The sequence below is a fragment of the Pavona decussata genome, unplaced genomic scaffold (genome assembly GCF_977016875.1).
Source record: "Pavona decussata unplaced genomic scaffold, jaPavDecu1.1 SCAFFOLD_128, whole genome shotgun sequence".
Lineage (NCBI taxonomy): Eukaryota > Metazoa > Cnidaria > Anthozoa > Scleractinia > Agariciidae > Pavona > Pavona decussata.
The window spans coordinates 2,772,778-2,783,972 of NW_028145542.1; the positions used below are offsets into that span (position 1 = coordinate 2,772,778).

The 11,195-nt window shown below is 39.7% G+C and overlaps 2 protein-coding genes across 2 annotated transcripts; both read left to right on the forward strand.

Moving 5' to 3' along the window:
• The first annotated feature begins 839 nt into the window (after positions 1-839).
• On the forward strand, positions 840-1,841 carry LOC146468968 (melanocyte-stimulating hormone receptor-like). The gene has a single exon (XM_085124105.1). The coding sequence runs from the start codon at positions 840-842 to the stop codon at positions 1,785-1,787; it is 948 nt and encodes a 315-aa protein (XP_084980231.1). The 3' UTR covers positions 1,788-1,841.
• Positions 1,842-6,104: 4,263 nt separating this feature from the next.
• LOC146468969 (uncharacterized) lies at positions 6,105-8,259 on the forward strand. The gene is given in 3 exon segments (XM_085124099.1): positions 6,105-6,123; positions 7,256-7,444; positions 7,447-8,259. Coding segments are annotated over 3 exon segments (1,020 nt in total). The 3' UTR covers position 8,259.
• The last annotated feature ends 2,936 nt before the right edge of the window (positions 8,260-11,195 follow it).

Sequence of the window (11,195 nt, forward strand, 5' to 3'; positions counted from 1 at the left end):
AACCTTGCAGTCCACGGGTTTATTATCAGAAGGAATTTACAGTCTGATATTTTCAGCGAGGAGTGGTGGGGTGGTTATACTCTGAATTTTATCTTATATCGCAAACCAGGAACGAACAAGAGAGGTACATTTTTTCTATGTTTCCCTCCAACTAACACGTTTCTGCAGGCTTGAAAAAATAAAGATCTATCAAAACCATCTTTGAAGATTAATTTACTTGTATACAGGTGAATACTTTTCTACAATTCAAATCTTTTCCCTCCCCCTCCCAATAAGTATATAACATTTATATCTTGGTATTACCATAAAATTACAAACATAAGTCACTGAGAAAATAAGCCTACCAAAAGAGAATCTCCTAAAATTTGTTGGGAATACATTCCTTCGATAATTATCCCTCATGAATATTAGCTTATAAACAGCTAAAACAAGTTAATAGTTAAAACAAGCGATGTCCTAATATAAGTCACTAAAAAGACCAATGAAGGAATTTAAGCCAACGGCTCATATTTAAAAGTTTTACGGCATTTCCGTCAGCTTCCAAGCTCAGTATTAAGGAGAATGTGGTAGGAAATTTTTAATTTCGACTTTCTTTAAGTAAACAGCTGCATGGTAGTGATCTGACAATCAAAGAGGCATAATAAACGTGCTGAGTTAATTTGAAATGGGTTTGTTATAGCGCCGAAGACAATTTTTGCGGCGTCAATGTTTTAATAAACGTTCTGAGTTAATTTGAAATGAGTTTGGTTTAGCAAAGACATTTTGTCGCCAATGCTTAATAATTATATAAAGGAACAATAAAACTGAATTGCTCAGAATCTAGTTTACTCTGCAGTAACATGGCGATGGAAAACTTTACTGGAGATGGAAACCATAAATTAAACCAAGAGCTGTACTGCTCGGCAGAATTAACTGGAGGTGTACACAACCAGCTGATAATCCTTTCAGTGTTAAACATTTTTCTTTCCATTACTGCATTTCTGGGAAATACTCTGATCCTCGTCGCCCTTCACAAGGACAGGTCGCTTCATCCGCCCTCCAGACTGTTGTTTCGCAGCCTGGCGATAACGGATCTCTGTGTTGGTATTGTTGTGGAACCTTTTCGTGTAACCATGTGGTTGTCTATGGTGAACGAACGATGGAATATTTGTCGCTTTACATTTGCTGCAGTAGCTATAACGCGGTGTTTTTTCTGTTCAGTGTCTTTGTTGACATTGTCTGCCATAAGTGTGGACAGACTTCTCGCCCTGTTGTTAGGGCTCAGATACAGACAAGTTGTAACTTTAAGACGAACATATGTAGCTGAGATTGCTTTCTGGGTTTTCTCCTTTGTGGGTTCCATAGTGTACCTTTGGAATGAATTTGCATCAACATGGTATAGCTACACAATTGTACCACTGTGTCTAGTTACCTCGCTTTACTGTTACACAAGGATTTTTCTCAGGCTGCGTCATCATCAAACTCAAGTTCAAGACAATGTTCAAGAACAACCAAACCAAACAATTCCACAGAACATTGCGAGATACAGAAAGACAGTGTTCACTGCACTGTGGTTGCAGTTAATATTAGTTGTTTGTTATTTACCAGTTATTTTAGTGGCGCCGTTGGTAATTCAGGGACCAGCACGAGGTGAACTGTCTTCAGCTACATTTCTTGCGTTGCAATATACTTTAACATTAGTTTATTTCAACTCGTCATTAAACCCAATTCTTTACTGCTGGAAGATCACGGAAGTCAGACAAGCAGCGAAGGACACAATCAGAAAACTATTTTGTTCATCAAGTTAAGAGTTACGAAATGTTTTGTGCCGGTATCGGTTAAGTTCACTTTAAAGCGGTATCTAAAGGGCTGTTTATATCCAGGTTAACTTGCACAGTGTCATTGGCCATAAAATGTTATTCTGCAAAACATATTTTATTATGCAGTTGTCTTTTTAGTATAAATCTTTGTTGTGCATATACGAGTGCAAAAGAAGTCGATTCATCTTAGTAATGCAAACCGCTTCGATTTTCCATTATTTTCTCAGTGATCTACTGTTTTATTCATATGCTGAAGTGTTCAATAAACCTAAGTGCCAGCCTAAATTGTAAACAGTCATCAAGTTTGCGCGAGAGAAGTCATCTTTACACGCGCAGTGACCGGGTTAAATAAGTAAGTAAGTAAGTCACGGTTAACAAGGATCGAAAACTCCTCAACCACACCAGAAAGCGAAAACATTTGTTTCTTCGTCAGTAATTGCCGTTTTATCGCTTGGAGAAATTAGCCCACAACTCGCAAATACGGGAAAGGTTTAATTCTTAAAGTCGGTCATATTCGGGTGAAAAGACGAGGTGATTTTCATCTTTTTTTACCCCTCGTTCGATTTGTGTGGTTTTTTTTTTTAATCTCGGTTGGGTCGATTTCTTGTAGTCTGCTTGCACGTGTGCGTAGTCGATTTCACGGTTTTTCTTAGGTTCTTTTTTTTGTCTTGGTCTCTTTCATGGCTAGCTCACCTCTAACAATTCTTATTTTGGGCCATTCATTTGTTCGAAGGCTAAGTTCAGACCCCTCATCCAATTTTGATGCTCGTGCTTCCGAGCATTTTCATCTCGTGGGTGACGCCGTGATTCACTTGCATGGCGTTGGCAGTCGTACTGTGGAGAAACTTCGCCTTTATGGCCTTGGTGTTGTTTCGGCTTTTCGACCTAATATTATTATTCTTGAAATAGGCAGTAATGATCTTGTTGATAATCGTCCTGAGGTCGTTGGTTCCAAGATTGATGATTTGGTCCAATTGCTCTTGGCATCTTATTCGGTACGTGTCATCGGTGTTTGCGAGGTGATACCTCGTGTTCGCACGCCGTTCTTTGACGCGGCAGCACCGTACCGATCCTTAACCAGTATCTAAACGGTCTCCTAGAGGAAAGTACTTCATGTTCTAGAGGAAAGTACTTCAGGTTAAGCAATCATATAGTTCTCCATATAGTTCCTCCCATCCTTACTTGAAGTGCTTTCGTACTTTCCCTTCTAGAGCTTCGCCCCAATGTTTTTTCCTGGCATCACAGGGGTTTTAGTAATCCAACCGTCAGTCCTTATTTGTGCGATGGTGTTCACTTGAACTCTCGCGGCCAGTATCCCCTTTATCGCAGCTATCGGGGAGCCATCTTGAAGGCCCTTCGCTTGCTTTGATCTTCTTTATACCTGCGGTGCTCAGATTACATAATATGATTGTAGTAGGAATTTGAGCCCTCGTGTGCCTGCAGTTCATTTATTTGTGAGCACCTTATGGCTCTGGTTATATTTATTCCCTGAGCTCGTGTTGTTCATTCGTATTTTATGGAGCCCTTGTTGCTCTTGATTGTTTATATGTTTTGTTTTAGAGCCCTTGTTACTCAAAGTTGGTTTATGTTGAAGCCCTTTTTGCTCTCAACTGTTTTATATTAGAGCCCTTGTTGCTCTTGTTTATTTTTATTTTATGTTGAGCCGTTGTTGTTCATGTTTATTTGAAATAAGAGCCCTTGTTGCTCTTTGCTGTTTTATACTACAGCCCTTGTTGCTCTTGTTTATTTTTATTTTATATTGAGCCCTCCTTGTTAATCGGGCTTTTGAAGACAAATTTCAAATTACACTCCAACCCTCACGATACATTGGGAATTGTGGTTGAGATCTCAGGGTACTGTTAAGAAATTTAATTCCACCACCGGCGCTGTTAAGTCCCTTGAGGTCCCTTGAGGCTATTGTTTCAAGTATCGCAAAGGGAGCCATTGCTCAGGATGCTCTTTTAAACACTCATGTTCTAAATGTGATGGCCCCCATCGGGCTGTAAATTGTAATTTTCGTACCCACGGAAAAAAGGTTCTTCAATCTTTCCCAATCAACGAAATAATAAACCCTCCAGCAGCCAGAACCCACCCCAGCCTACCTCCACAGGGGCTTCCAACGCCCGTAAACAGTGTTCGTTTGCAATTTTTTCTTTCTGGGTATATGCCTCCAGTAGTCCAGCTTTTATCCCATGGCTTCAATAATGGTTTTTTTGTTTTTGCATTATGAAGGGTCCCAAGACTCTTCATGCGCTAAAAACCTACTTTCTGCAATTCAAAACCCTGAGGCAGTTGATGCCAAAATTGATAAGGAACTTGCAGCCCAACGACTTGCTGGTCCCTTTTCCTCTCCACCCTTTTCTCATTTTCGTATATCTCCACTTGGTTTGGTCCCTAAAAAGACAGAGGGTGAATTCCGTTTGATTCACCACCTTTGTTTTCCTCAAGGTTCATCTTTAAATGATGGCATTTCGTCTGAATTAACCAGTGTATCTTACGCTACAGTGGACGATGCAATTCGTACCATCAAAACTGTTGGATCAGAGCTGAGTTGCTCGACGCATTGTTAGCGCTAACCATTGGTTAGGGACCGGTCATTTATTAGAAGGGGGGTGGGCTGGTGCAAATGGGGTGGGGGTCATACCTTTTTGTGCATCTTAAAATGGGGGGCTGCATAAAATTGTGCAACCATTTCTGAGGGGCCATGTATTTTTGTGCATTCCAATTTCCATTCCACAAAAAAGAAACAACAGTGAAGGAATCAACAGCAAGTCAAATATTATTTATTATCAAAATGATAGCATAACAAACCAACATAACATGGTGTATAGTAGTCCTTTAACATTGGAAAAATAAACTTCATGACTATTACTCAGTATTACTCAGTATCACTGTCCTCTGATTCACTGTTTGAAGAGCTGAGAGCGGGCAAGTACTCTTACAAGCTTGATCACTCATAAGCCCTCTTTCCATCATTTGCTTTAGCCAGTAAACTTGTGTCCCTTTTAAGGATACATTTAGATCAGCCACATTGACTTTCTTTACTCGAATGTCACCATAAGACAGTACTTTGGAGATTAAAGCAAAATTATTTTCTTCTCGTCTAGCTTTTCTATTCTGCGCCTTTCTCTTATTTTCTTTTTTTGAACGCTTATTTGATTTAAACTTCAGAATGTGTCCATGAAACATATCCTTAAAGTGCCATACAACTACGGCATCAAATTGTCAGTTCTTTTTCAAGAAATCGCATCTTATATATATTGTAAAACATTCTGTTCCTGCAAACCACTACTTTAAGAGGATATATTAATTTATGGACAGCCACTGTATCATTGGAGAGATGTTCCTTGAATATGTAAAAGGAGCCTGTAAAGAAAATGGTGAAAGTGGCACACTCTGCGCCTTCTGAAGCACAAGAGAACAATCCTGTGAGAAGATTGAACATGTTGCGAGGCCATTTCCTGACAACGAAAGAGATGGACATCATTACCTTCCATTTTGTATAAAACCCCAGCAAACGACAGGCTTGTCGATGATTACATGCTAAGGGTACAGCTAAAAGCAGCATACGCATCAGGGAAGTGCTCCTTGGATGATCCCACCAGTATCTCGAAATTCTCAAGAGAATTTGTTGTGGTTGAGGGATGCATGAAAGACTATTTGAAGCATTTGACATTACTCGATCTTAAGAAAGACAAAAGAAAGAAGGAAAGACTGGGTAAAATGTCAGCTGAGGCAGGCAAGACATACCAAGAACAAATTGGAATGCGATGTTTAAAGATGGCTGCCTTAGAAAGCAGACAATAGCAGTTATCGATAAATGCTTGAAGCATCACGGGCTTCGCACTACATCAAACAAGCATGCAAAGCTAATGGAGGTGCAAAGGCACATTATTCAACAACAGATACAGGCTTTTACACAAGAAGAGGGAATTCCACTCTGCAGTAGTAAAAAAGGAAAAGGAATACATATATTCTGATGATGAAAGCGCTCAAACAGACTATGTCCTTGCCAAGATTGGCTCGAGTTCAGAGGATGATGATGAGGGAGAGGATGATATTCAAATCACAGTGACAACTACTACATCTGGGAGGAGGGCTACTCGATATTTGCTTTAAATAGTTCAGTGAGTTTTATTTAATTTGTATTTTAACTGTTTCTGTAGTTGATGGTGGGTCATCTTATTTCATGTAGAAACTCAAAGGGGGGCCACATTATGTTATGCAGTGGCAAGAGCAGGCCCACGAGAAATTATGTATAAGAAAATTAAAATGCATCAGCCCACCCACCCGCCCCTCTAATACATGACCGGTCCCTTAAGAGGTATTGAAACCTATAGGTTGTTATGGTATTTAACCGGCCGGGTTAGCGCTAACCATGCTTTGAGCAACTGGGGCTAGGGCTGTTTTATGGCCAAAACAGGTATCAAGAATGCTTTTCGTATCATTCCCATTCGACCTCAAGATTACAACCTTTTGGGAATTTTTTGGAGAGGATTATATTATTATGACCGCTGTATGCCGATGGGTTGCTCTAGCTCTTGCAAAACTTTTGAAATTTTTTCTTCTGCTATCGAATGGATTACCCAAAAGAAATTGCATATCATTCACATTTTGCACTTGCTGGATGATTTTCTTATAGTTTCTCCCACTCACAATTTGTGCAAACAACAGTTAGATTTGTTTTAATCTTATGTCATTATTTGGGCATTCCTATGGCACCGGAAAAAACTCTTGGCCCATTCTCAACCATTTTATTTGCGGGTATTGAGTCGGACTCTGTCAAAATGGAGGCACGGCTACCTCCTGATAAGCTAGCTAAGTGTCAGGACTTAATTTCGGGTTTTCTTAGACATCGCAAAGTTACTTTACGGGAGATTCAGTCTTTGACAGGGTTAACTTTGCATGTTCAGTAGTTGTTCCCGGTAGGCGATTCCTGCGGCGTCTCATTGATCTGACGCTAGGCATTCCTAGCCCTCATTTTCTTATAAGGGTGACTCGGGAAGTTAAAGAACTGAAGATCTTAAGGTTTGGCAGCAATTTCTGTCTGGTTTTAATGGCCGTTCCTGATGTATGGTCTAAGTTGCATCAGCTACAATTGTATACAGACGCATCCGGTGCCATAGGTTTCGGCGCAGTTTTTGGCAAGCATAAAATGGTGTGATGGTGAATGGCCAGAGAGCTGGCGTCACTGCAACATTGCATTTCTCGAATTTTACTCCATCGTCTTTAGCCTGCATCTCTGGGGGCATGCATTTAAAGATCAGCGTGTGTTATTTTTTACTGATAACGAGGCTTTAGTATATGTTATCAACAAACAAACTTGTCGTGACAAGGACTTAATGCTTTTTGTGCGTAGGCTGGTTCTGGTTTGTCTTCATTACAATATTTGCTTTAAAGCAAAGCATTTTCCAGGCGTACAGAACAAATTTGCTGATTCTTTGTCTCGGTTACAGTTGCAGACTTTCAAACAGATGGCACCAGCTTACATGCACGAAGTTCCCGCAGTGATACCTCCTCATCTGCAGCCTCTCATGTGGCATCCATAGCTTCCGTTTTACTTCGCTCTAGAGTTCAGCCTTCATCCATACCGACCTACCAGCGTGCTTGGAGGCTTTTCCTTCAGTTTTTCATCTCTACATTTCAACTCCCTTTTAGGGCATGCCTATTTCATCATCCGTTCTCGCCTTGTTTATAGCTTATCTGTTTCTTTCTCAGTACGCTCCATCCACTGTGATGAAGTATGTCACGGCTTGGGTTTACTGCCATAAGCTTCAGGGTTTTTCGGATCCCTCTAAAGTGATTTTTGTCTCGCAAATGCTTGAAGGTTTAAACAAAGTTGGGTTTCGCCTGGATAGTCGTCTTCCTGTTACACTACCAATTTTAGATCAACTGCTTTCCGTGGCACCTTCTTTGGTCGGTTCCTCTTATCAAATTTGTCAGTTTCAGGCGATGTGTTCCCTGGCATTCTTTGCCTTTTTACGCATTGTTGAAATGACTTCCACTAGTGGGCGCAATGAGAATTCCCCCATCCAATTTTCGCAGATTAGTAAACTGCTCAATGCCTCAAAGGAACTAATAGCATTTAAAATTACTTTTGGAAACTTTAAACATAGCTACAATGAACGCCCCTTTTCTATCACAGTATCTCGCCAGCCACAATTTTGCCCTGTTGAATTTTTGGCTAAGTATTTGGCAATGCGGGGATCCAGACCGGGCCCTCTGTTCATTACAGTGGATGGGGTTCCAGTTTCTAGATCTTATTTTTCAAATCAGTTGTCGTCTGCTATACAGTTTTGTGGTTTGCCCCCTTCAGTTTACAAGGGGCACAGCTTTCGAATTGGTGCTGCTTCCCATGCTGCAGATAAGGGGTTATCCGATGCTCAAATCCGCCTCTTAGGACGATGGAAGTCTAATGCATTTCAAAAGTATCTTAGAATGCCTAGTCTTTTTTCTTAAAGCTTTCGTTTACTAGCCATCCAGCAGATGCAATTTGCCTTAATTTACTGTGCTATAAATATTTTTTTCACCTTAAGTATCAGCTAGCATGGGCGGCTCTTGCTTTTGGTTTATATGCAATCATTATTTTTATAGAGTCCTAAAGAGATGACGTCATAAAAACTAAATTTATGAAATTATGGGATTTTTTCATATGATTGGAAAGAGCATGACGAAAAATGGCTACTGCCAAAAGTCAGCATCTTATTGCGATTTGGGGTCGAGATTTTAGCTCTGTAATGGCCCGATGACTCCATACAAATTCTTCTAATTTTGCCTCATTTCCAAACGTTTGGAACTGAGTGCTGCACTCGAATGCATGAGTTATCCTTAGCACGTCTTAAGGACGGTGCCTACTTTTGTTACTGCGTATACGTTCTGCGCATCTCGAGATGCTCGGTTGTGCCCACCAACACAGGGATATTTGTGCGCGGTTTAAAACTATGCGGAGAAAGCAGAACTTAGCAACTGCTTTCGGTATCCAAAAAGAAAATAGGGGGTACTATGCATTTTTTTTAGAGATAATAAAGCTTCAATTTTGAAAGAAAAAAAATAAATAAACGCCATACATTGCTTTGTATTTTACTGCTTTTTAGAATAGTTGTTGCTTATTCATCTCTAAAAGAATGCGTGGTTAACCCATATTTTCTTTTTGGATTTCGATAGCCCTTGCTAAGATCTGCTTTTCCCGCACAGTAATAAACCGCACAAAAATACTTCAGTATTAGTAGGGACCGTCCTTAATGATCAGCTCAATGGGTGAAGTCACATTCGACTGCGCGCGCCTGCAAAAGTGTTTCGACTAAAGTTAAAGTGAATGCATGAACGAAGTGGAACGCATGATGTTACTCTATTTTTCTTTACGAATTGAAAGAAGACAAAACATTGATGACACATGTCATAGGTTTATTTCTACTACACTAGTCGCATACATATTTTACATTTGATTGAACTATCCAGTCACCTAGAAGCCGCTTCTACCACAGCGAAAAGCAGAACGAGAAATCATGAAATGCGTTAAAAGTTTTAATTTGTCAGGCTTATCATATTTGCACAAATTTCGTCACCTAGCTAACGTCATGTCACGCAGTGTGTTTAACAATTTACACTTTTCTAAGTCAAGTGGTGGATATTAAAAAATTATTCCACAGGGTCGTGTTAGATGTCAGTTAATAGACAGCTAACTCGTCAAAAAGTGCCTCGTTGGCTATAATCATCTGATGTCCAACAGGCGCGAGTGGAATAATTTAAATTTTGCTAGATGTTGTTAATTTCATTTTAAGAAGAACAACCACAGAAAATTATTTAATGACCGCTACTTCTTGGCATGGTAGAATGGCTGATATTCCTTGTCCGCTAAGCCAATCAAAAAAAATGGAATTGCATTATCCGATAATCCAGTTGTTAATAATTTATAGCCCCATTTACACGGCAGAAATATCGGATGAAAGTGGTACGCGCACCAAAAAAATAGTACTGATTACTCATTTACACATCCTTTTTTCTACCGTGCCAAATGATGTGCAATTATGATTTGGTACGGGTAAAAGGCTCAACATCTCGGCCAGCGAACTCGATAATAATAATAATAATAATAATAATAATAATAATAATAATAATAATAATAATAATAATAATGTTTATTTCTTATATTGCGCAGTCTAACAGGCTATAGAGATATGATCGAATGCGCATTACAAAATCTTAATATAAAGTAATGAATGGCTAATCTAAATAATAACAACAATAATAATTTACAATCTCCGGAAAAAACAATAAAATTAAAATATGAGTTAATAAGAGAACTAATAAAAAGCTAATTTAAAAAGATGTGTCTTTAGTAAAACTTTAAAAGTATTCAATGATTGGCATTGTCTGATTTCCAAAGGGAGTCGGTTCCATACTTTGGGCGCGACATTTTCAAACGCCCTATCCCCTAGTGTCTTTTTTGTTCTATAGGTATTATCCATTAGAAGTATGCCCCGGTGTGATCTCAACTGGTACCGCGAGCTGTCATTGATTTTTATCAAGTCTAAAAGATACTGTGGTGCGACGCCATAGATACATTTGTGAACTAACATTGCTATCTTGAATTCTATTCTGTGGGTAACCGGAAGCCAGTGCAGGTTGATCAATGATGGTGTGATATGATCATACCTGGATACAGTACATACCAGCCGAGCTGCCGCGTTCTGTAGGCGTTGCAGCTTACCAAGATGAACAGCGGGCGTACCATATAATAGACCGTTACAATAGTCTATTCGTGACAATATAATAGCCTGTACAATGGACTTCCTATTATGATAAGTACTTTCTAATGCGCCGGATGTTGTGTAGATGGTAATAAATAGACTGACATATGCTGTTAATATGTGTGGTCATATTCATGTTTGCATCAAACCAAGCACCAAGATTTCTAACAGAGTGGACAGCAGAAACCTTTACCTCACCTACTTGCAAGTCATTTATCGTAACCTTGTTTAACTGTGTATGTGTACCTATAATAAGAAACTCGGTCTTAGCATCGTTCAGCTGAAGTTTGTCCTGGACCATCCAAGTTCTTATGTCCCTGATGCAAGCTTGTAAAGCGTCAACCGCATCCGTCTCAGTAGCAGAACCATCTGGCTTAAATGAGATGTAGAGCTGCGTATCATCAGCATATGCGTGAACATTAGGGAGATGGGGTTCAACAACATCGAAGAGCTTACTTGCATACAGCATGAAAAGTAAGGGACCTAGACATGAACCTTGAGGTACCCCTTGTGGCAGATCAAAGTCAGTCGAATAGCCCCCGTTAATCAGGATTCGCTGTTTCCTGTCTGATAAATACGAGTGAAACCATTTGAGAGCGGTACCTGTAATTCCATACGTCACGTACAGGCGATTCAGCAACACTTG